The 26669-nt window shown below is 46.1% G+C and overlaps 1 protein-coding gene across 1 annotated transcript in view; it reads right to left on the bottom strand.

The window, feature by feature from the left end:
- The window catches only part of LOC119441021 (uncharacterized), a 58561-nt gene that overhangs the window by 3594 nt on the left and 28298 nt on the right, over positions 1–26669 (bottom strand). The window contains exons 4-5 of the mRNA XM_049661461.1: positions 10147–10211; positions 4333–4443 (exon numbers count right to left, since the gene is read on the bottom strand). Coding sequence (XP_049517418.1) covers positions 4333–4443; positions 10147–10211 — 176 coding nt within the window. The remainder of the gene's footprint in view (positions 1–4332; positions 4444–10146; positions 10212–26669) is intronic.

Below are 26669 nucleotides of genomic sequence, written 5' to 3'. Positions count from 1 at the left end.
GCAGCGGCAAGCGCAGCGCGCCGTCTGCTCGAGCAGACGACGCGCCTCTCTCGTTTTGGAAATGACGGTATTTTGACAGTAAGTGGCATGAAACCTTCTACCTGCTCAGGATTTGTCGTCTGAATAACGAAAAATTGCGTATCTTTAGGTATGGGTGTTTAAATGTTGACGGAGGCTGCAAATTATCCACTCTTGTGCCGCTGCTCCAAGGCCTCCTGAACACGTGCTGCCCCTAGCGGCGGCGCTCACTTCCGGTCACACGAAGTGGCCGCTCTCTCGCTCCAGCGCGGGCGCGCCGTCGGAGCACCTATATTCTTACACCGTGTTGTAGACCACACCTGGAAATATGCATTAGCACAGAGCTTCTTTCACGTTGTCCATAACCTGTCCCCGTTTACTGGTCGCTCTTTCGCTATTGCATGATGTGTTTTCGGAAAACACGCGCGTGCGCTTCACTTATATGTGCCATACAGAGGACCAGTGCACGCTTTATTGGAAGGGCTGCAGCATATATTGACCCTTTTTGCAGAGCAGTTTGCTCTAGAGGAACGAGATGGCGCTTTCGGCGGCACGCCATAAGTTGCCTCAGCGAATGCGCGCGAATACAAAACCGCTACTGCTTCTGTGCGATCAGCTGTCGGAAATGGAACTGGGTGTTCGCTAATGCACTGTGCCCAATTCATGTTGCGAAATGTGTAACGCTAAAGGGAAGACGTGTGCGCTAGTTCGGTGCAAAAATAGTGATTCGCATATTAAGGAATGGCATGAACTTGTGTGGCTACATAACGACTGCCTTTGTTGCTGCCCTTGGCGATGCGCGGCTTTCCTCGAGTATAAGAAAAGATAATTCATCCGCCAGCGCTCTATAGCTAACCTCCAAAGAAAGGACGTCAACTCCCCAACGTCGGCACTTAAGAGTGAGTATTGCGAGTTACAAAAGGAAGTAGCGCCACTTACTGGCATATAGTAAGATTCTCGCACGTTATCTAAACACATCCACCCCTACTCACACGCAAACTTACGCCGACCCTATCGCCAACGTATCAATAGGTGAATGGGCGCAGACTTGAATCAATGTGCCGAAGCATGCGTGACGGCGACTATACCGACAAGACACGAATGTTGCAAGCTGAATGTTTCGTGACGGTCCACAGAGAAAGCGAGGGGCTAGCGATAATACGTCTTTGCTACAATTTAAGCTACCACAAAGTACACAACATTTACATTCCAAGCTTTGTGCGCAGCAAGAACAAATCTATCGCCACAGAGCACACCCGCGAGCGATTAGGCTGGAAATAAACAATCAGATAGTGGCCGCAACGAGGAACCGAGGAACTTTACTGAGTCAGAAACATGACAAGCCGCTGCTTCAAAATGTTTGCCAAATAAAGAACGAAGAGCACACTGATCCCGATTTAATTCATAAGCGGAAAGGTTGCACAGCTTGGAATACATTTCTAGCCCCGCTTTTTGTACAAGCACACTAGACGCTGCTCGCGCCGTTTCGAGAAGGCGTAATGAGCTCTGAAAGCAGTTACATGTCCTCTAAAGCTGTCGCCAAAGCTTCGTGTCGTGCACGCAGTCACCGTCTACGATGTGCGTCGAAACGGAGGTTTGCTGCGCCGCACCGGCGTCACGCGCTTGCATTAAACGCGGAGGCAACGGAGGCAGCTGAGGCAAGCAATGGACGCGTCACCACGTGATAAAACATGGCAGCGCCCACGGGAGCGCCGCGAAAAGGGTCAATGGATGCTTCTCGTTGCCGTTCACACTGTAAGGTGTTTTGCGGTACTGTAAATAAAAATTGGAGGACGCTTAAGCTTCGCCTTTAAGAGTGGAACGTGATAGATTTCAAAGATCCCTGGCTACTTATCAGGCTTCCCTGCAACTCCAGCTTTCTTTTTAGGGGCGAAGCTCCTTATAGCGGCACCCGTTCGTCCCCGTCGTAGTAGGTAGCCACGTCTAGTTTTATGAATTGCTCAATAGATGGCGTTGTGTGTCCGTATATGTATGTATACCAATATATACATATATATGTATACGTATAGTATAACCGGAAGCCGACTTCCGCTTCCGGTTCCACTTCCGGTTCCACTTCCGTTTCCGCTTCCGGTTCCGGAAGCCAGCTTCCGGCTTCCGGAGAACGCTTCCGGCGTTTTATGACAAAAAAAATTCCGAAAGTTGTGTCCGTAGCGCGGAATCGAACCAGGGACCCCTCGCTTTCGAACATGCGGCGCTAACCACTACGCCACGAAGCGCACATAGACACACGCACCACGATGGCAATAAATACCCAACATTAACGAAAGGCCGCGTTTCTGGCGCGTTTCTAACGCGTTTGTGCTAGCGCGTTACGGCCCGTGTAAGAAGCTGGTGTACGACGCTATGGCCTCTCCGCCTTACCTTCAACGCGTTTCGAACGCGCTGCCCAAGGCGGTGGCAAGTCAAGTTCAAGTCGAGGAGCGTTTATGAATACGGGGGTATACTCTCTCAGCAGTCATGTGATGGCGTCGGCAAACGCGGTGCACGTTCCGGCATGTGTAAATGGCTGCGTAAGACGCTGTGGCCGCTCCCCCTTACTAGAGAGTACTGCACGTTTCTAACGCGTTTGTGCTAGCGTCCCCTTAAGCGGGAGATCCGATGATTCCCTCCGGAGCTTCGCCCACTCATCATCATTCACCCCGTGGATATGCTGTGATTTTTCTCCAACTTCGCCTCCGCATGCGGCTGTCATTGGGAAGCTACATGCAACGCTGTTAGGATGGCTAGAATGGAGCCACCCTAACGCTGTTACAGGCTTCCGAGGAAGCGAGCGCCATTAGGACGGTAATTTTGCAAAGAGGAAACCGCTGCGTGCCGCTGTATGTGCGGTAGAAATGCTGGAAAAAGGGATTGTGTTTGAGTTTCCGCGTAAGAGAATTATGTTTTCTTGAATATTCAAATTACACTCCGACGCTATCACGTCTGCAGGTTGTGGTCACGTCGTACTTACGCGATTTTTCTTACGCATTTTAATTTGAGAAATTCTCCGCGCGAGCCCGCCCGGGCCACTGAATCTTGAAAGTCATGTGCGTCGGGGACACAGTCCGCCGTGCGATGTGTTTTCGCCGCTTAGTTCACGTTGATGCGAGACGCAACACGAAGGTCAATTTGCTCGCTGTTTCAGCCACGCTTACTACAGCGTTCTGACAGCGAGTTTCCGCGGTCATCGAGTGAGATGTGTTCATGTTTGCTTGTGCGCGCGTGACACCATGTTTGTTCATTAAGTTAGTATGCGTGTGTTTACAAGTTTATACGGCCGATAAAGCTACTATTCTTACTTCGTATAGCTGTCCACTAATTTGCTATTGCAATCGATACATCACCTTTCGGGCGATACTGCGACTTTTTTTTAACAATTGGCTCAAACAAATTTAACAAATTTTTTTAACGTTTTGGCTCTAGACGGGAATCATTTAGGCGATATTTCTGAGCAGTTAAGTGCATTTATTTATGATTTATATGCCACGAGAGAACGAGGCAGCTGCAGCGGCTACCAAGGCCGGTAGGCGTGCGCAGCAGCTATGTCCGGGAGAGGGGGGGATATACGGACCACGCGCCAATTTTCGAGAGCCCTCTCGCCTCACACAACACCTGGTTCTGCTCCGTCGAGGCGCGGTCGTCACGTGGTGTCGCAGCCAATGGGAATTTAGGTGCCGTTTCTCTGCTACAGACGCCGGCCTTTTCGCTCAATGGGCCATTTGCTGCTTTCGCATCAAAAAGTTCTCATAGCTCAGGGCCAACGTCGTCCTGCGGTGCATCACCTTGCGGGGACGTAGCACTCCCTTTCCTTCTCTTTTCCTCTTTCTGTTCCCTTACATCTCGCGTGGGGTGGCAAACTGGTTGCCCATCTGAGTGACCTTCCTGGATTTCATATCCCTGCTTTTTCTCTCTGTCGGGATTGCGAAGTCATGATGCATTGTACGTATTGATAAGTGATCCCAGAGTTAGCTCTATATAGCCATTTCTATTTGACCTGATGACAGTTGATGAGCAGTGTATGTCGTTGCTTTGGGGCATGAGTCTAGTGGGCGAGACTTTAGGACTCTATTCGAACGTCATGAATGCGGTCTCCTAATTTTTAACGTGGTGCTAAGTGGTATAGACGCATCGTTGGATTTGAGTCGTCGTAGAGAAACTGTCGTTTCCACGCAACGTGTGGAACTATGGCACAACACGCGAAAATGAACCATCAGGAGCTACTACCAATTCCATGCACAGGATTTTGTGAAACCCAGTTCACGTCAACTGTGGGTACCCACCTAATGTTTACATATAAAATCAGTACCTTACCTGCATCAGGAATGTACGGATGACCTAGAATGAGGCACTTCCCGTCTCCGTAATGTACTGGAACATCATATCTCAGCACTTCTACTTCGTACGGAAACCTACCTAAGTTAGCTGAAAAGTGACAGAAGAATTGTTATCTTACGGAAACATTAAACTTTGGCACTTAACTATGTGTAAATAGCATTTTCATTCTTGCGTAAATGGGCCACAGACGTGACCCGCCCTGGCAACGGACCGGTATGCTACCCTGCTGCAAGTCCTTGCACCAAACCTGCAATTACTGCTACCTACGATGTGCCTTTCGAGACAGCAAGCGGCTTCAATTGAGAGAGTGCCATCGCACATAGTCGCGTGTAACGTGTAGCAGCTACAGATCATAACTCGTCGCCTACTGTGGAACGCTCGAGTGTACGGCAGTGGTCAGGTCTTTTAGATGTCCTTATAATTTTCTAATTTACATTGCGTACATTAGTTCTCTTTTTTTTTTCAAGACCATACGGTTTACTATACTATGGTTAAATAAACTCGCGGAGCTAGTCCTTTTTTGGGGCGAAGAAACTGCATAAATTGCTGTTAAACTTACCCCCGTAGTAACAAATGGTTCTCGACTGGAAGCTGTTTCTCATTTCCACCGAGTTGAGCACAGCGCCAAGAAAAATGCTACGCTTCTCAAGAATTGCTGTGGTGCGCCACTGAAAAGCAGTGATAACTTCTGTCGAGGGACGGCACCGCCAACCACTTTCTCCAGTCGAGGTGGAGTTTTGAGCGGGGGAATGTTGAAGAAGACGGCGGTTATTGTCCAGAATTGATGGTTTGTAGTCTGAGGGCTTATCTTTTCGTATGGCCTTTAGCCTTCTTATAGTTGCAATGATTCCCTCATTTTCGCAAAACAACTAGCCATGACGACAGTGTTAGCCTTCAGTCATACATAAATACGAGGTGTGTTGCGTATTCTTGATGGGCAATGCCTTTGCAGTAAAAAAAAAAAAAAACGCAACCAACATCACCTTCATTTTTGACCGACTCACGCGTGCTTTTTTTTTTTTTTTTGGACGAGGAGCACCTTCGGCCACCCACTGCGATGACTGCACTTTCGTTTCAACATCATAGCCATAAACCCATGTCTCATCGCCTGTTATGATGTTCTTAAGAAAACTTTCGTCGTCATTGGCAGCGGCGAGCAGTTCCTGGCTGATTTCAACACGGGTCTGCTTGGGTTCGTCAGTCAGCGAACGCGGCACGAATTTTGCGCTGACACGACGCATCCCAAGTTTGTCACTGAAAATTTCACGACATGATCCTACGCTGATACCCACTTCGTCAGCAACTTCTCGAATAATCAAACGACGATTTCCACGAATCACAGTTCGAACTCTCTCGACGTGGTCATCATCTGTGGATGTGGAAGGTCGTCCAGGCTTGGGATCGTCACCGACCGACATTCTTCCATCTTCAAAACGCTTGAACCAATCATAGCACTGCGTGCGACTCATACACTCCTCCCCGTATGCTTGGCTAAGCAACTGAAATGTCTCTGTGAAAGTTTTCCCAAGTTTGTAGCAGAACTTCACACACACACGGTGCTCTTTAAATTCCTTCATTGTGACTTTGGCACCAATCGGAAGAACAGCTTGTTCATGTGCTCACTTCAGTGGTTGTAGCTCGCCAACTAACGGTCAGAGCGAAACGCGGCAGATGGCAGTTTGTTGTCTAAACCTGCCGCTACATGTGCTCAGTAGCCGCAGCGCGCTCGCTCGGCCGGTTGGTGCGCTATTTCAAAGGTTCAATTTCTTTTTAAACGCACCTCGTAAACCATAATTGATTGATGGCGAGTATGCATTTTGAAGGAATTGTGAAGTCATGGCATATCTGAAGGCTATAACAACGCGCTTGCGTATTCCCTCAACTATGTTTTTCTTTCTTTCCTTCTTCCATGTTCTTTTTTTTTTCAGTGCGTAAGCTCATATAAAACTTGAACGCTCTTATTACATCTAAGCACTCTTGGGCACTTCGCCTTCAATGCATAAAAATTATACAAGAATGTTCTTACATAACGCCGAACCTTTTACAACGCGCAGCTCTATTTGAAGTTATCGTTTTACAAATTAATACGTTGTAAACTTGAGCGAGCTACAGCTGCGTAATGCCCTGGCCATGACAACTTACAGAAACACTTGAGAGATGTCAATGACAAGCGCGATGGCGTAGCTTTCAGCGCCAACTGTTTGCTTAATTTGAAAGCGTATAGCTTACTTCGAGTAGTAACCGTGATTTCTTGTGTGTCTTTCTGTTTTCGGGGACCATTCCCGAAGATTGTGCATTCTGATCCAGCGTTAAAAACGCCCAGTGTGCTGTGCTACCGCGCAGTGTTCCCAGCAGTACTGGTGGTACTGCTCGGTATGCCACATGGTAACAGGAACATTCTCGCATTCTTCACTTCTCACAGATAGCGTTTTGTTCCGCTGTCGTTGAGATGCTACGTCTCCGTTCGAAGAGTCGTTTGGGACGCTGCGTGTCTGCGACTTGAAGCGGTTGCAGATAGTGTACGCCGTGTTCCGAACTGGTCGTTGAGGAAGTGGCGCTCGAAGTATCGGTTGGCTCTGGCGTACTGGCACCACCCATAAAACATAGTGTAAAATAGTTCCACTAATAACCACGTGCCAAAGCATGCTAAACCCATTCTTGAATAGCAACCGGGATTGTTATAGAATAATTATTTTCATCGCAAAATTTAATGCGATGCCTCTAAAATAATCGCACAAAAAGCGAAATTGAGCTGATTGGTCTAAAAATTTAGATAAGCACTGCATTTTCCGGTCTGTGACCCAAGTACAATCCATCTTTAGAAATTGAAATTTCATGAAGTGTTGGTATTGTCCAGCCTATAACCCCAAGCACAATGCATCTGAAACACATGTAATTTCATGAGGTGTGGACTATATATATATATATATATATATATATATATATATATGGGCGCGCTATGGGTGCAGTGCGTTTATACGTTACTCATGCATGAGCGAAACGTATATCAACGTTAGGCATGGCGTCGTCTTTCTTGAAGACAGGCTTTGATGGTAATGATTCAAGCCCGTGCGCACGATCACTTACAGCATGCTTCTATTAGAACGCGTGCATCCCCGTACAGGGCACGCGCATGGTTGGTTGTGCATCCCCGCACTGCACCCATTTCGGCTCACATGCGTGGCAGTTCTCAATGACGGCTTCCCCGCAGTTCAGGCCGGCTTTGACGTCCCGCATGCGGCAAATGTGGGCACGGTATCCTGGTTAGTAGCAGATGCCGCACACTTGCTGTGTCGGTCGGTGGAAATGCCACTTCACCACCGTAATAGTACACCAAAGCTGTGCACCATCTTCCCTTCCAATGTATTGGGCTTTCCGAGCACGCCTGCGCACAGGATGTTCCCGCCCTTAATGCGCACTCTCAGGTGCGCCATGACTTCAGTCGAGGTAGTGCCGGCGTCAATGCCGTGTATCACGCCGCGGCATACGTCGTTGGGTGCCGCGTAGGTGGCCACTTCGTAGTTCTTGTCGCCGAAGCGCAGTCCCGCGCTATCTTGAATAGCATCGGCCTTCTCCGACCTCGGCGTGCTGCACATTACTCGTTCCTGAGCCTTATAAATAGCTCTTCTTCCTTGCACCTGTCAGGCGTCCCGCCGGCATCCTGATTACTTGGCCACCTTATGGAGTTTCTCCACCTCAAGTCCGTTCTTCGGTCTCATGACAACTTTGAAGTCCTTCTTGGCTAGAGGTGGCAGCCTCCTCCTACGTGGAGGCTTGGGCGCCCAGCCTCTTTCGCTGTTCTTATTCAGGGTGTTCTCTTAAGGTTTGGTTTGTTGTGACGCCATTCCCGCACTCGTTTCTTTCGACGCCGGACCGGGACGGCGACCAGTCGGGAGCTGTGACTCTTGCATCGGGCGGTGAACCATCCGCCTGAGCATAACGTCCTCTCGCTTCGCGATACTGCCTCATTCTTTTGTTGAAGAGGGTCTTGAAAATGCATTCCCGTGGCTTCCGTAGCGGTTCCAGCTGGTGGTGCTGCTGTGCTTGCGGCAAACATGGCTTTCCCTAAATCTTGGTCGGTGTCCGATATCGTAGCTCAGGCTAACCTCGCCTAGGTTTGGCTCATCCCTTAGGTTCAAGTTGGCGAGTGGGCGAGTGGCAGTTCGTGTTAGGCTTAGCTCGGCGGTCTCCGCTGCAAGACTTCAAAGGCCGTAAAAAACAACAGAAATATGGAATTTATGGCTGTAAAGCGGTATTTACGGATTCCTCTCGCTGTTATCCGCCATGTCGCACACTTTCCATGGCTCGATGAATCGAAAATCCGACTGATTGGGGTCTTCAAACACGGAGTTTATGTGAAGCGCGTCCGCATCACATGAACGCCAAACAGTCATTATCGCTGCCTTTCAGCGATGAACGTTCCCCAATACTCGCGTGTTGACAAACGCAGATTGAATTGCACACGAAGGGAAAGTTCCTTTTCATGTGTGGTGGTATAAACTTGCCGCAGCATCGCGAATTGTGCTCGCCTTAATTCTTGAGTGTGACTGGTGCCCTGTCATGCCGCTGCGCATAGCCTTTTCTGGTCAAAATGAGCTCGCGGATGTGTCTAGCCTCTCCTCGTCTGACCGCGACAGTTTTGCGCAATTTTATGCCTTACAGCTCCGAGAAACCCGACGCCGTAGGAACAACACTACGTCATCTAGAAGAGTCGTGTGCGTCTTCATCGGTGGTTTCATCAGTCAGTGCTAGTATTTTTCCTGTCGCGAAAACGCATAACATCGAAATTTTCGGCGTCTGTACAAAATCACTGTCAGGGTGTCGCATACGTCTTTGCGGGCGTCTTTCGTCTATCACATTTAGAGTCTTCAGGGGGACACCTCCATCTACTCCGAAAACAGCAGCGACACCATCCAGCTGACCGCTACAACTGGTTCGCTTGTTCCGAAGGGAGCTGCAGCGTGCAAAGCCCTACATGGTGCGGCGAGCTCCTAATATACGCACACATGTACTTGTGCCCTGGTAGTTGAATGCGCAGTGCCTCGTAGATTGCAGTTATACTGAAAGTCAGAGCTATGGATGCGATTATGCGCATTGCCAGCTGTCGACGAGCGCAAGAGTAAGTATGGCCTCGTTCTGTTCTTAGGAAAGAGGGTCGTCGAGGCGTGCAATTTCATTTGCAAACAGTCATAGCAAAGCTAGAGCCGCTTTCCAAGACCTCTACATAACGTCGGTTTCAAAACCTGAGTCAAGATTGACATGCGGGTCTGTCATAAATTAACAAAGGAGGTTAAATTTCATGGGCAGGAATGGATAGGTAGGGGGAGGTTGAAAATGCTGTGTCATCTATCAAGACGCAATATTTTGATATAATGCATGGCTAATGAGCCTGTGAGCTATGCAAGTCAAAAGATAACTCCGTTAACTTGATGGAAAGAAATGCTAAAATAAATGCTGTAGCCCTTGCCATTTTCAGCGAGGCCGAAAGGACTAGAGCCTGTTTTATGGCTTTTAGCATGGCGTTTTCAGAAATGTCTGGCGTTTTAGTTGCATAAGTTATACTCTGTCAGAATGGTCCTAATGTTGCAGCGGCGTAGTGCCACGTGCCCGGTTGGCACACCGGGCACGTGCCACCCCTCCGAAATTTCTGTTTTAGTATTGGTCGTGCCCCCCACCCATCTTCCCCATCCCGGGTCAAGTTCGTGCCCCCACTCCTTCCCGAAAACAAGTTTTCTCGCTACGCTGCTGCAATTTTCGATTTTCATTTTTGTGCAAGTGTTCACAACTTACCAAGGAGAGTCACTTCAAGTAGAGACATCGGCTGATTTTTCACTTGTAGTGAAATATTCACAGACCTGCACAGATTATGCCCATAATTAATGATTTGAAATATTCTGCGTGGACAACGGCTGTCAGCGCGCATAGAGGCTAACAAAGTTATGGTGAATTATGTTGAAAGCTTATGGTGCATAAATCGGTGCAGAAAGAATGGCGCCGGAAGAATGGTGCCGAAATTGATCCAATGTCACAAAAGGCCTATGAAAATGATGCCTTAAATGAGAGAACTACCATGGAATTGTGCAAAACGATTTTGTAATTGAAGGTCAAATTGTCAATCTCTAAGTGGATGTCCTGAAGATTCTGAGAGCTAATGTGTGCCGCGTGCGGCAAAATTTGGCGACAGAGGGGTGTGGACTCTGCACCATGCAATTGCCTCTGCGGAGTCTGTATTTATAGTGTGCGAGTTTTAAGGCGTAATCAAAATCTCTGTCACGAGAAAAGTGTAATGCCTTTTGTCCACACAAAAATGCGTGATTTGCAAAATTAAGAAATTTAATCGTTAAAATGGTGTAAATGTAGATAACTGGTAGCGTTATAAGCTATAAGTAGGGCTCCGTGTTTTCGGATAAATCCGAAAAAATCCGTATAATGCTCGTTGGTAAAATTTTTCTCAATTCGGATTTATCCGATAAACTCAGATTTCAATGGTCAATATGACCCTTTTCCGTTCTATATCGAAAGGGCATGTTCTAAGCAGTCAATGATACATCGGCCGGTTTGGCCGATATAAACTTTACCTCACGTCAACATATCGTAGACCACACCCATCGTACATTTAACAAAGGGCTTGTCGCGCACGCAGCGAGAGACGTATGACCGCTCAACGACTGTCGCAGACCTTCATGGACACTACGCTGCTGTCGTCGCTAAAACGTGGAGACAGGCAGTTGAAAGGAACCTTTCCGATGGACTCCAGTACACCAGTGAATCATTTTGGTATATTGTTAAAATTGTCAATCTAAATGTGGAGCATGAGTATGCCCGTTCGAAACCTATGCGCATATTTTTAAGTAAGTGTTTCTTGAATCTGGCGAAATGAGCCAACTCATGAGTGATTTTACGAACTATCAGAGCTAATTAATCAGTAACATTATGGAACCCCTGTCGCTTTGGAGACTTCACACTGTCCAGTCGCCAGTGCTTTCTCGCTGCGCGCTGAGTCTTCTAGCGCAAACGTTGAAAGGGCATTTTAAAACCTGAGAATTATCAATCGAATGGAGCGTGCTTCCATCAGTGACAGCTACCTCGTAAAGTATGATTGCGTCTATTACAACAAGTTTTAAAGTTGTAATAGGGGACGAACGTAGGTGTTTTGTATTCAAATATTTGTGCTTGTGTGTATATGTGTTTGTGCGTTCAAACCTTGCAGACAACAAAAGTACGCTTCGTGTGTTCTGATGTTTCCGTGTTCAGATATCCTTTCATCTATGCTTTTGGAGTATTGAGAATAATGCAAAATTTAACTCTGAATTTAGGAGAATTGGGGATTTGCGAGAAATAAACTCCTCTAAACTCCGAATTTCCGCCAAAAAATAAACTCCGAAAAACGCCCTCTGAAATTCAAGAAAAATAAACTCCGAAAACATGGAGCCCCTAGCTATAAGGAACAATTGAAAGCAAACAAAATTGATCAGGGAGAAAACCATTCTCGTCAGGCCACCTTGAAAGCTTAGTTTTCTGCATTATGGGTTTGTGTGCAGAGAAGCTTGCTGTGGGGATGTTGAGTATAAAAATAACTGATTGGTAAACGTGATAACAGCATAATAATAACAATAACTGATTGGCACATGTGATAATCGTACAATAATAATAATAATAATCAATAAATCAATCACTGATTTATCGTGCCCAGGAACAACCGTGAGGTCTAGGTGCTGGCGCACGTATACATAGAAGAAGAAATACAGCAGGGGAATATTAGTAAAAAACAATAAATGAAAAATAACAATCTTGATAAGAAAAGTGTACATACATGTAACCGTAGGCGTAAAATGCATACATAATAAAAAGGAGGAGAAGGGAAGTTGAAGAATATGTGAAACTAAGACAAAACAACGGAAAGCTCAGAGCAGAACAAAGACAGAGAGTTGTGAAAAATATCAAGGTCATGAAAGTGGGCGTTGTAAAGACTCTGTATTCTGTGGACGGTTGAGTGTTGGTGGTGACAGGCAGCAGCATGGAAAGGTCTGTGTTCTGTGGTAATCTTGCGCGGAATACGAAACTTGATACAACTGAGGAGTTCGGGGCACATGAGGATACCGTGAAGGAGTTTGAAAAGGAAAATCAGGTCAGCGTGATTATTTCGGCAGCAAAGTAAGGGCAATGGCAATAATCCAACAGCGCTAGAGCAAGACCCAGAGTCCGTGTTAGCAAAGCGGTGATGATATATGCATAGAAACTTTTTCTGGACCCGATCTATATGTCACTGTTGGATCTAGAAATGCCGTTCCAGACGACCGACGCGTATTCGAGTTGAGGAAGGCAGATTGTTGTGTACAACTGAGAGAACGGTGTAGGAGAATTGAATTCTCTCGACAGTCAGCAAACAGAGCCAAGAGTGCGCATGCCCCGCATTGCAACGCGTTTAGTGTGAGCTGAAAAGTGCAATAATAATAATAATAATAATAATAATAATAATAATAATAATAATAATAATAATAATAATAATAATAATAATAATAATAATAATAATAATTGTACCCGCCGTGGTTTCTCAGTGGCTATGGTGTTGGGCTGCTGAGGACGAGATCGCGGGATTGAATCCCGGCCGCGGCGGCCGCATTTCGATGGGGGCGAAATGCGAAAACACCCGTGTACTTAGATTTAGGTGCACGTTAAAGAACCCCAGGTGGTCCAAATTTCCGGAGTCGCTCACTACGGCGTACCTCATAATCAGCTCGTGGTTTTTGCACGTAAAACCCCATAACTTAATAATAATAATAATAATAATAATAATAATAATAATAATAATAATAATAATAATAATAATAATAATAATAATAATAATAATAATAATAATAATAATTCATTAATACACATCCAAAAGTAATACAAAGAAACGGGCCTGTCTAAGTCCATGATGACTTGTGTGACTAGGCCCGGCGGAGTTGGTACAGCGATGTGGTTACATATTTAGATATTAACTCATTTTAAACATTTTTCAAATAAATAGTTGGTAGTAATTACATGTTAACAGACAATGACATTGCAAAGAAAGATACAAAAGCATAAATAATTGAAATAACGAATGGGAGCAATAATTCAATATTTCGTCAATAATTTCTTCAACTGTTTTTTATGTTGCAGAAAAGAATTCATCAGACAAATCATTAAATATTTTTGGGATGTCTACTATTCTCCTCGATTCTTCATACTTAGTAGCAGAATAGGGTACTGTAAAACGTTTTTTTTTCTCTCAACGATCGAGAAGCAACGTATGCCTCTTTAAATTCATCACTCCAATTATGTCGAATAATAACCGTTCTGATAAACAAATCCTCGAAAGTGCAATATCCCAGTTCATGAAATATATTATTGGAATGTAGTGTAGTACCATAAGGGACATTTTTAATATTGTAGCGGCAATGCGCGGAGGTTAGAAGAAGACAAAGAGGTGGCGTGGAGCGCGCGCTTGAACTGGGCGGTTGATCGTACCGGACTGGTTTTCGCCTTCGGCTGCTCCCTTCATTTGTTATCATCTATCATCACCTGTAAATAAACCCATACCTTCGTAACAATATATTTTTTTAGTAATTTATCAATCCGATTTTTCAAGCTCTATGAACAAAAGGCGAAAATTGGCATGCCATACCTCAGCACACGGTATGCTAGTGCGTGAACTATCATTTTCTTTATTGGTACAGGTACTAAACCTTTTATGTTAAAGAGTAGATATGCAACACTTCTTAGTTTACCACATAAAAATGCCATATGATATTGCCATGACATGCCGCTGTGGAACGTTCTACCCAGGTATTTGAATGTCTCCAAGTATTCTATAGCAGTACATTTACATGAATTACATTGTTCATCATGCAAAAATATTGGTAAGCTTATGTTTTGAGTTATTAATGGACTTCGAAAGCACATGAGTTTGCTTTTCTTAGCATTGATAAATACACAATTTTCTTCAGACCATTGCATGTCCTTATGAACTGTATTCTGTAGAGTGTTCATAGCTTCCTCATAACGTATGTGGCGTGTAAGTAGGACCGTATCATCTGCATATTGATACACCGTAGCTTTTCTGATTATCGAGGGAAAGTCGTTCATAAATAAATTGAATAACAGCGGTGACAACACGGATCCTTGGGGAAAACCAGTTGTAATATATTTCCTATTGCTAACAATTTCTTTACTACCCATGACTACCTGTGACCTGTCATGCAGATAATTATAGAGAAGATCAAAAAAGGGTCCCCTAAAACCCAAACGAAACAACTTTTCCAATAAAATGTCATGGTTAACAGTTTCAAACGCTTTTGCTAAATCCAAAAACCAAGCACAACTATACAGGTTCTTATCTAGAGCCGAATATAACTCATCGGTAAACTCTTCTAAAAGTGTTATAGTACTTCGCTCAGCAATAAATACAAACTGTATTGGTGTTAGTACAGAAAATTTCTTTAAGAAGGAAGTCATACAATCAAACAGAAACTTTTCCAGTATTTCGGAGAGTATAGGCAAAATGGAGATAGGCCTATAATTTTCCACATCATCTTTTTTGCCAGTTTTATACAGCGGCTTAACAATTGCGGTTTTTTATGTCTCTGGAATTGATGCGGTGTTTATAAAACCGTTAATCATAAAAGCAGTATGTCTGCTAATGTGTCAAAATTTTTTCTTAGTGTGTCAACAGCCACCCCATCTATACCTGGCTGTTTACTGGTTCGAAAGCTGAAAATTATTCTTCTCAGGTCTTTCGTCAACGTAGTCAAAAAAAGCCGATGCTTCAACAGTTTGTCTGAGCGAGCAAGTGCGTCTGTTAGAAAAACGTGTGAAAATTGATTGAACTTATCTATCACTATACCTGGCCTATCTGAAAAATATTCTAGGAACTTCGTAAGCGCGAGACTATTGCCTCGGAGATTATTTATTAAAGCCCAAGTTTTTGCTGAATTTTTCTATGCTTGATTGAATCTACCTAAAAAATACCGCCGTTTTGCTGATGTCAAGAGAGCAACGACCCTATTTCTCGCAATCTTATATTACGTTTTCAAGTCTTTATTTTTCGGTGTACGCCTGCTGCTTTTCCACAAACAATCTCTGTAGGAGATAGCTCTCATTATGTTGGCCGTAATTTTTCCTTTGTTTTTTAGTTACTGTATACATACTTGAAATTTAGGTGCGCACAAAATTTTTCACACACTCCAGTTTAATTCGAATCCCCAATCATTTGCGCCCAGTCAAACTGTGCAATCGAATGATCAAATGTTTTCCTATTAAAAATCTGCACTTCCATTTGATTGCTATTATCTTTTTCTCCTGACTTGTCCTTTCCGGGAAGGGGCAGATTTGTACTAAGGCGACATGCCACAAAATAGTGATCCGCTATATTTTGACTAATGACACAAGCCGCTAATCAATAATTTGGTGCTCTTATTGCTATGTGGCCTAGACAGGAGGATGCTAGTCTATTTTGCAAGAGTTCCTCTCTCGTACGTTGATTTATAGTCATTTGTAAGCCGTAGGTTGATAAAATGGAAAGGTAATCCGATACAATAGTTGAATTAGTGTTCAATATACTGATGTTTAGGTCACCCGCCAAGCAAATCTGATCCGCGGCTATTTGGCTTTCTAAAATTTCTTCAAGTTCACTCAAGAATTGTGTGACATTATTATTAGGAGGACGATAAATAGCTAGCAGCAATAATTCTTAGTAAGCGTGAGCTTTACTGGCAGGCTTTCGGCTTCGTTTAAACACACGTCCATAACCACAGTGTCATGTCTTGTCTTAACAAACAACGCCAATCCACCTCCTCGTCTTTTCTGCCGTGGCATAAGATGGGCTTTGTAACCCTTTAATTTATACATATGAGTGCAATCCTCTGGTGCATTAGTTTCTACTATTAAAAATGCATCCACTAAATCTACGACTGAATCAGCTACCACACTAAATTACTCGCAATATTTCCGTAGGCTTCTAATATTACTTACTACTGTGAAATCGTGTTCACGGCTGGCAACAAATAAGTCTTTAAACTCACTGAAATTTGAGACAGAGGAAAAATTCACTGCCATATTGCTTACGAAATTTGAAGAATATCAGCTAGATTTTTCACTCGGATCAGGGGTGCATTTTCATCCTTCTTCGCGGAAATGTTTCTGCCCTTAACCCATGATAATTTGTAGCTCTTTTCTTTTGCTGCAGTTCTAGCTCGCCAGAACAGATTTCGGTTCATTCTTGTCAGATTATCGTTGATAAAAAGCCTCGGTAGATGTCCGTTTTGGTGCAAGCGTCTTAGCTTACCCCGTGCATCAAAGCACGCCTCCCTTGCGGTCACAGAATAAAAACGTACCAGTACTGTTGGGTTTGTCTTATGTTTGTTTGGCAAGCGATGCACCATCTCGATATCAGAGCTACAGAACTCTGATAGCTCCAGCTTACCAGCTATGTTTGATAAGACTTCCTTTAGGCTTTCCTCGTGTTCTATAGGTAGCCCGTCAATTTCCAAATTCACTTTTCTGCCATACTTTCATTTAGATCCTGTTGAAGGTGGTGAAGCTGCACCGCCTGTGTTTCCACTTGTGTTTTCAGGTTAGCGATTTGTGCTTGCCGCGCAGCTTCCGTTTTTACTAGCCGAAAGCTGTGCTAACACCCCGTCGTATTGCTTAGACATAAAAGATATTGTTTCTTCTAGATCTTTCATTGCCATACTCAAATTTGTGAATTCAGCTTCCAGGAGGAGCAGTGAGTCTACTTTTCCATGCAAGGTCAGCAACGAGGTTAAAGTTTGCTTAATACTTGCGAGCTCTGACATTTACGCAGCCTCTGGTGTGTCTTCTGGTGGAGTCATACTTGTGGACTGTGAGCCCGCCCCACCTCGTTACTTTGGCACGCGGCATGTTTTGCACACCCATGAATCACGTTTACTTTGACTCTTCGCTGCGAAGGTGCTTTGAGCTAGCCCTGAGCATTGCTGTCCCAAATGATACGGGTTTACACGCTCTGCACATATAATAAAACGACCATCATCGGGCAGCACTTTGTTACAAGCAATACAATTGTCCATAATACCACTCTACAGGGTACACTCTGCAGTCAGCGGCAAAACCCTTAGTTAGGTTTATAACGTAAGCACAAATAATCAATCAATCAATCAATCAATCAATCATGTTTATTTAACGTGCACCCAGGAACAACCCTAAGGTCTGAGTGCTGGCGCACGCATACATTGCAAACCAAAAACAAAACACTGCAGGGGAATATCATTAAAAATAAATAAATAAAAATAAAAATTGTGAAAAGAAGAGAGTACCGACAACAAAGCGCAAAGTAAATACAAAAGAGAAAGGGGGAGAAGGTGCACTTGAACAATGCATGAAATTATAACAGAAGGCAATGCTCGGAAAAGAAGGATGACAAGGAGTTATGAAAGATATCAAGATCACGAAGGTAAGCGTTATAAAGACTCTGTATTCTGTGGACAGTTGAGTGTTCGTGATGACAGGCAGGAACATGGAAAGGTCTATGTTCTCTGGTGATCTTGCATGGGATACGAAACATGACACACCTGAGTAGTTCGGGACACGTGAGGTTACCGTGAAGGAGTTTGAAGAGAAACAGAAGGTCAACGCGATTACGTCGGTCGCAAAGTGAGGGCAATGACAACAATCCAACAGTGCTAGTACAGGGTGCAAAGTCCAGGTTTGCAAAGCGGTGGTTATATATGCTTAGAAACTTTTTCTGGACACGATCTATAATGTCACTGTTGGATCTAGAAGAGCAATTCCAAACGACCGACGCATATTCGAGTTGAGGAAGACAGATGGCTGTGTACAATTTGCAGAATGGTGTAAGAGACTTGAATTTCCTCGATCGTCTGCATACAGAACCAAGAGAGCGCATAACCCGCATTGCAACACGTTTAGTGTGAGCCGAAAAGTCTAAGGTTGCATCAAACAGTACAACAAGATCATTGATCTCGGTGACCATACACAACGGCAAAGAATCTACAGAATAAGAAAAAGAAATACTTGTTGTTTTGATTGTAAAAGTCATGACTTTGGTCTTAGCAGCATTCAAGGTAAGGTTATTATCCTTGCGCCATTTAGAAAAAGAAAACAGGTCAGACTGCAGGGCTCGACAGTCATCAACAGTGTGAATTTTCTTTAAAATCTTGATGTCATCGGCATATAGAAGGAAATAATAGTTCCGAATAACAGAAAGAACGTCATTAACAAAAATTAAAAATAGGAGTGGTCCTAATACTGACCCTTGAGGGACGCCACTAGTTGTCATGTAAGAAGAAGACGTTTGGCCATTGACGTTAACATAACACGATCTATCAAGAAGATAACTGCACAAGAGATTCACAACTGACGAGTCAACATCAAATGGCGTAAGCTTGATCACTAGCAGCGAGTGGCTGACTACATCAAAAGCCTTGCTGAATTCACAAGAAATGGTGTCAACTTGTTCCCTTTGAAGCACCGGCGTGGAGATCTGTGTCATGAAACTTGAGAGATTTGTGATAGTGGAGCGACCGGCTAGAAATCCATGCTGATTCGGAATGAGCGAGTTCTTAACACTTAAAGACAATATGTTGTGAAGAGCAAGCTCAAAAATCGTGGATGTAGCACACAGAAGAGAAATTGGGCGATAATTCGACGCATCTGATTTACATGCAGACTTAAATACAGGAAGAACACGAGCAGTTTTCCACATGTCAGGGAAAGTGGAAGTAGTCAGAGTTATTAAATATTGATGTCAATACTGGAGCAAATATACTGCCGTAAGCTTTTAGAATTGTGGAGGGGATGCCATCAGGGCCGCAGGATAGGGAAGGCTTCAAGCGCTTAAGGCATTCGTGGACAAGCTTTTCATCAAACAACACCGCACTAGATGCAGGAACCGTCGTGTGCTGCTGACTGACACCAGCGTTGAAACCTGCATCTTTATATAAGGAAGAGAAATGGGCTGCAAAACAATCCGCGACTGCTTGGACTTCTGCCCCTCTAGTCAAGTACGCGAAAACTCTCTCCACGTTTATTGGAGCGCTTACGGATATACTTCCAAAATTCCACCTGCCAGTCGGAGGCACTCTTTTCCAAGAATGCCATATATGAGTCTTGTTCCCGCTTATAGAGACGTTTACAGAGAGCCCGAAAAAAGCGGAATTCTTCTCTGCACTTCTTCTGGCAACGGAAATCTAGATTTTCTGTGTGCGCGATCGTTATGCTTTAGGGCAATTATGAGTTCAGATGAGAACCAGTGGGGATATCTAGAGCGTTTAGGCCTGTACTGGGGAATGTATTTGCGCATAGCCGCATACTGCTCAAAACAAGCTGCGTAAACTGATCTACTTGGTCATCAACATTGCTTCTATCTGTAACCAGTGACCGGTCGGTGGTGGACAAGGAATTATATAAACCAAGATAATCACCACGCTTGAAAGCAAAGCGTGGGGATTCATTTACGTCACTGGAGGAGCTCTGCCTCAGTGCTGACACAGAGGCAGTTATATTTAGTGGCGGATGAAACTTATCTGTACGCACAAGGAAAATTTCGGAACGAGAGACATCTAAAACTTGAGCATTCGAGATGCAAAGATCTAAGACGTTGCCACAGGAATTGGTGATCAAGTTATGCTGCTGAAGGGAACAGAAGGACAGAAAGTCCAACAACAGGCTGCATTTCTTCTCTGTGTAATGATTGTAATGAGAATATCTAAGTGTGTTCCAATCAATACCTGGTGTATTAAAATCACCGAGAAGAATTACTTTGTGCTTACTATGGGAGGATATTACACTTTCAATGAAAGAGATGACCTCGTGAACCAAAACAGGGGAAATATTCGGCTGTACATAGAACGAACCAATCAACAATTTTTCTTGTCGGGCTAGGCTGACTTCTAGCCATATGGACTCCCGTACACTTTCTATATCGATGCGCCGTACACACCTCAGCGAATTGTCAACTGCGATCAGTACGCCACCACCTTTTTGTTGAGATCCACTGAAGTCCCGGTCACTGCGGAAGACGTTGTAGTGCGGTTGAAAGAAGTCTGAAGACGAAATGTCACCACACAGCCATGTTTCAGAAATATCAAAACTAGGAAAAAAAGATGAGATTACATTGCAAAAGAATTCACGTGCTTTGGTGCGAAGTCCACGAGCGTTTTGGTAAAAAATGGCCGAATTACACGCCACTTTGATCCTTGGGGGTTATTTCAGTAGCATGAATCATGTCATCGTGTAGCACCCCACGGAACGGCTTGAACAAGCAACCCATTGGCCACATTGACGGGTCGTTCAGGCGCTTAAGGGCTTCATCATCGACGGCTACATGAAAAGAAGAATACGGTTGATATTTAGTTCTAAGTCGCCGGCAGGAGAGGGGAGAAAAATTGAAGGCCTTTAAGTGGTTGGTCAGGTCGGAAGAGGCTGTTTCAGAGCTCAAATTAGAGACAAAAATTGTCTTAGGTCGGTGCGGTCGTTGAGCTACAGATAATCTCGAAGTCTTTCGGGCTCCAACCGAGGCAGGACTCTTTTTGTGTAGTCTCGGGTGCTTTTTCAGTGGACGAAGCGAAATCACGTGGGGAAACGGCATCTCGTCGTTCAGCAGTGCGTTGTGACACAGGTACATCAGCTCGCGTTGAGGCAGGAGTAGAAGAAGCAGTAAGGGTAGATGACTTTCCGGAGTCGACAGGCGTCTTCACAGGCATGGCAGTTGCACGCCGCGACAGCTCGTCGTGCAGGCAACGAACCTCCGCTCGAAGGGAGGCGACGACTTGGGTCTGTTGCTCCACGCCACGGGAATGCTCCTTACGAAGGCGTTCATTCTCCTCTCGCAGTTGGGAAACTTCTTCGCTCAGGAACGAGATCCCCTCCAGCGCGTCGAGGAGGAGGCGACGCAGACCTGCCATGCCGCCGCCAAGGTCACCCGGTGGGGAACGAGAGGAGAAGGGGGAGCTAGTTTGGGAAAGGGAAAGCTGCGGGGAGCACGCCGTCGGATCGTTGTCGCTAGGCTTAACACCCTGCTGATTGAACTCACACAAACTGTAGACAAAGGAGCGCGATCCGGACTTCAAAAGATCCAGTTCGTTGTCTGGCTAGGTCACACATTTCGTATGCACACGTTTTTCACACTTTTCACAGCGAAAGAACTGCTGTTTTCCGAAAAAAAGGGCACGAGCAGAGCAAGCATGCGTCCTTACTGGGCGCCATCCTGCGGGACTATAATAATAATAATAATAATAATAATAATAATAATAATAATAATAATAATAATAATAATAATAATAATAATAATAAAGGATTGAAGGATAGAAGGATTGGTGGTGTTAAAAGTGGTGACGTCGTTGTCGCCGCATCAAGGTGGTAACAAAAAAGGAAAAAGAGAAAATAAAATAAAAAAAAATGTCACAGTTTCGCCCTAAGGGCGAAGCAATGAATGCGATAGCAACAGAGCAATGTCATACGAAGTAAGGTGAGCGGCTCTGGTAGCAACAACACGCAGAACTGTTGTCGACGCCATCGGCGTTTTGCCCGCGTTAGCTCAAAATGCGTGCGGCGTTGGTGACTGTTGCTGGAGCCTCTGATATAAATAGGCACTTGGTGCCGCAGCTAAACGTCGGCTCCCTTCCCTCCCCCTCCCCCACGGACTCTCGCGCGTCTGAAGAAGGCGCGTTTGCTCTACATATATGGTCATTGTAAAGGAGAAAAGAGACGCCTACTTCTGCAGCCCTTAAGCGAGCATGGCGCAGAACGCGCGTTTGTTCTCCGCCGTGCGTTCCCTCCCTGTGAAAGCGCGCGTCCCTCGCGCCCTTTCACTCGCACATACAGCGTTCGGCGGCGCGCGGCGACGATTTCATCTCCAAATGACGTCATACGGAACCTCACGGCGACGGCGACGGCGACGGCGACGGCGACGCCGACGGCGACGGCGACGCCGACGGCAGAAATCTGCTTTTGAGTGTCCATATAATTGCTATCGCAATAAAAGCGAAAAAAACATTAGGTTTGTGCAGCCTGCTGTGGGGTTTCCGAGTATAAAAATAACTGATTGGTACATTTCATAATAGTGTACTAATGATATTAAATGATTGGTGGTGTTAAAAAAACCTGGTGACATCGCCATCGCTGCGTCAGGGTCGTAATAAAAAAGAAAAAAAAAACATAACATAAAGTAAAAAGGGGTAAAAACAGCAGTTGGTGAAACCAGTTGTGATGGCGTTCCGTCTCGGTTGATAGGTTCGCTTTGAAAGGATCATGCAGCTTCCTGGCAACTCATCTCCACACCGTTCAGTAAATGGATTTCATTGCTTTGGCTCCGCAAGAGCGATGGGTAGACATGCATAAGCTAGGAAAAGCAAGTAAGGAAAAGCGAAGTAACAGCCGAGCCAAAAAATGCTTACGCATTCGTAGACGATTCTCAGAATTTCTGCAGCATATTTTGGCACGCAATTCCCTCAATCTGATGAAACACCGTCCCTACTTGCCGCATTTAGCCACCTGCGAAACTTTTTTTCCCAAATGCGAACTGGTTGGTGCTACGAAGGCAGCATTTCAGGATGTCAAGACAATTCAGAAGGAAACGACATCGCTGCTGGAGCGCTTAACAGACGATGACTTCAAAGGTGCTTCGACCAATGGATGAAGAGGTGGACCCAGTATATTGTGTCTCACGGGGACTATTTTAAAGGTGACGACATTTATGTGGCTGAAAGTTTGCGAAATGAATTTTTTAAACGCACTGCACGAAGTGGTTGGAGAGACTTCGTATATAAGTGACATAACCTCGCGGAGGAGGTACTTTGAAATCCTTCACTACGCACCCCTACTCCCAGCATAAAATTCAAAAAATTCCTAGAATTCTTTAGTATGTACAGCATGCTGCAGAATTTTGAGCACAAAAATGTAGTACTACAAATAAGCAGGCTCGCAAACAAACAAAGGGAGCGTCACAGACGCTACATTTGCAAGTGTGACAAACAGATCTACTATGAATAACTAAGCACAAAAAAACTAAACCGTCAAAGTAGCCTCCACCTAGTGCATTTCAGGAGCATGTTCCTGAAAACGTTCGTGATAGCATAGCCCGAAAGCAAGAGTGGCCATATCTCACGCGGCACGAAGACGGAATGTCCACGGTTGTGTCACCCGTCATTCACCGAGTTGAGCTCATCGACGCTGTCGATTCGGTTGGCGTTGCGTTTTCTCCGATGACCGCCGCATCGAGACTCGCCACGCGGTCGGCTGTTTCTGTCCGTCTCTGCCCGTTTCTTCATCGGGCTTCGCTCGCCTCCTCGTTTTGGATACCTCGGACGAGGTTCTCCACCTCCCTCTCCCGCCGTAAATCCAAGCGCGCACTTTCGAAGCGAAATCGTGAGATGGCCGATTAAGCGAAAAAGCCGGAGTCTGTCGTCTGTAGCACCAAACGGCAACCTAAATTAGCATTGCTATTGGTGGAGTGTACTAGACTGGGGGGGGGGGGGGGGGGGTTCCAGCGGGGCCACGGCAAATGGAGAGGGTGAAGCAAAAAACGCGGAAAATTGCGGTGGCGCTGCCATCGCCTTCTTCCGAAGCTCCGGCCAATCTGGTGCCTCTGCAGACAGACGGACCGGCGGCGGTGATGGCGGCGCCGAGCTGTCGTCTGCTCCACGCGCCGTTTGTATGGGTGTTCTGTGCGCGCGCGGCCGTGTCTGCCGTGGCGTTCGGGAGAAGGCGACGGTGGCGCCACCTGGATTTTCAATTTAAAAAAATGCCTCAGCGCAGAGCCCTCGTTGGACCCACTCCCCCAATCTAGTACACTACTATTGGCTACGACGCCATGTCACGAGTGCGCCTCGACGGAGCAGAGACAGGGCACAGACGGACACAGTTGGAACTGAGAACACAAGCGCCGGTGGATAATTCTTCGAAAGGGTGGCCTTTGCCGCAGCTACCTAGATGGGTGCTGTGTGAGCGGCAGTGTATCGGATGATTAGGGAGACGTTCAACTGAAAACTTCGAGAGCTAGCTTGTACGCCGGCTCCTTCCGTCCCCGCGTCTTGTGGGGTAGTCACATAAGGTGGATGTGGGTTTTTACCAAGTGCACTCTACGCAAACATCACATTTCATGTTGCTGCAGAATTAAAGTGTTCGCTATTCGATTTCATATTTGCTAGCCGTATTTCTCAAACATTCGTATTTGATTCCAAATTCGCGCTATTCGAATACCCCTTTAGGATATGGTTGTTTATAATTACTACGGGCGCTCACCGCACTAATTTGTTGTAGGCGATGTTTCGTCTCTGTGGCCTTCTGTAGCATTCACCTTCTTTCTCGGTACATTAATGACAGCATTCTTTCAGTTCTTCTTGCGTGAAGCGGTTGTTGACGTCAGAGTACTCGTCAGCACCATTCCGGTCTCCCTGGTGGGTCTCTCTTCGACGGGTGTTCGCCAAACTCACTGCCTATCGACAATGTTCTGTTTCGTCAGCACGCACCGCAGAGAAGAGTGATAGTGGTTGTGAAGACGAAGAGGCAACGGAAGCGAGAAGTCACGCATTCGATCCCTCTCCTCAGCTCATGAAAACGTGCGTGCGGTGTGCACCATGGACAGTTTTCGCTTCACTCAATAATTAAGAAAGGTAGCGTTGGTGTTTGAAATGACATGTTCTTCAAACGTTAGCCAGGCGTGTCCTTATCCAAGATTAATTGAAAGAACGCCGTCGTTCCGGGACCGACAAAGCACGCGAACGTTACACGGCGCCCATGCTGCTTACCTGGCTCCACAAGCCACACCATCGTTCCCTGTCATTACGCGCCAGCGATGACAAACTCCTGCGTGTCATCATCATCACCATAAAAACTTTATTATATAGACTGGGGAGTTTGGAGCACGCAGGCTCCAGGGCCCCCGCACGACCCCACGGCACTCAAGCGTTTATGTTAGTCCGGTCCATAACGCTGGCAGCCCGGTCAGTGGCAATGGTCTGCACGACCGGGTCTCCGGAGCGGAGCAGGGTCTCCCAGTCCTCCCAAGTCTTCAGGTGCTCTAGGCCCCGCGGGGGAGGATCCGCCGGGCAATGAGAAAGGAGATGGAGAGCAGAAGCGTGAGGTTCCGGACAGAGAGTACAGGCTGAAGTGAGGAAAAGTGGGTGATAGTGAGAAAGAATGAGAGGAGAGGGGAGAGTGTGTGTCTGTAATTGGCGCCAAAGGGTTGCTTGTCGATTGCTAAGGAATTCGTGCGGTGGAGGGTACAGCTGGCGCGCCGCCTTGGAGGCATGCGTCAGCTCGTTGAAAGTGTGCGCGCGCTCCTTCGTGAATCCCGGATCGGAGGCCGCAAGAGCCCGGTTTAAAGAACCTTGGGCTAAAAGGTCTGCGGCCTCGTTTCCAAGATTCCCGCAGTGCGCGGGCACCCAAATCAGCTCCACATGACGGGGCGGGGGCGCGGCGGGCGAGTCCAGTATGCAAAAAGCAGGAACGTGGACTCGGCCTCGTGCGAAATTTAGGATTGCAGTTTTGGAATCTGATAAAACATACCGGGCTTCTGTGTTGACGATGGCCAGGGCAATGGCAGCTTCCTCTGCAGCTTCGGGAGAGGTGTCTGGGGGGAGTGTGTGTGTTCCGATGGGGGAGAGAGTGTTATCCACCACCGCAGCGACCGCTTCATCGCCCGCGCAGGCTGCGTCCACCCATACGGCGTCCGGCTCCGAGCCGTAATATCGGTGGAGGGCTGCAGCGCGAGCTCTGCGGCGCTTAGGGTGGTGGTCGGGGTGCATGTTACGGGGAAGTGGCTTAATGAGAAGTTCGCGGTGTAAGGGTCTTGATATGGGGCGTAATGTCGGATCGTTGACCGGTATCCGGATTCCAAGGGAATGCAGGATGCACCGGCCAGTGTCGGTTTGTGTGAGACGAAGGTATTGTGCTTGGCGGTGTGCGTATACAAGTTCCCCGATTGTGTTGTGGAGGCCAAGTTGTAAGAGTCGGTCGGTAGGTGTATTTATGGGAAGGTGGAGGGCGACTTTGTATGCTCTACGAATGAGATCATCCATGGCGTCAGTTTCACGACGAGAGAGCTGGAGGTAGGGGGTGGAGTAGAGCACACGGCTGAGCACAAAGGCGTGAACAAGGCGGCATAGGTCACGCTCCCTCATGCCCCTGTGGTGGCACGAGACCCGGCGGATAAGGTGCGAGATCGCCCCCACCACTTGCTTGAGTCTGCGGAGTGTAGTAGTGTTCTTCCCGTCACTCTGGATAAGCATACCCAATATCCGGAGAGTTTTCACCTCTGGTACCGGTCTGCCTTCCAGTTCGATGACGAT

The sequence above is a fragment of the Dermacentor silvarum genome, chromosome 2 (genome assembly GCF_013339745.2).
Source record: "Dermacentor silvarum isolate Dsil-2018 chromosome 2, BIME_Dsil_1.4, whole genome shotgun sequence".
Classification (NCBI taxonomy): Eukaryota; Metazoa; Arthropoda; class Arachnida; order Ixodida; family Ixodidae; genus Dermacentor; species Dermacentor silvarum.
Note: the sequence above shows the minus strand (reverse complement) of the source record. Positions and strands in the feature narration are given on the sequence as shown.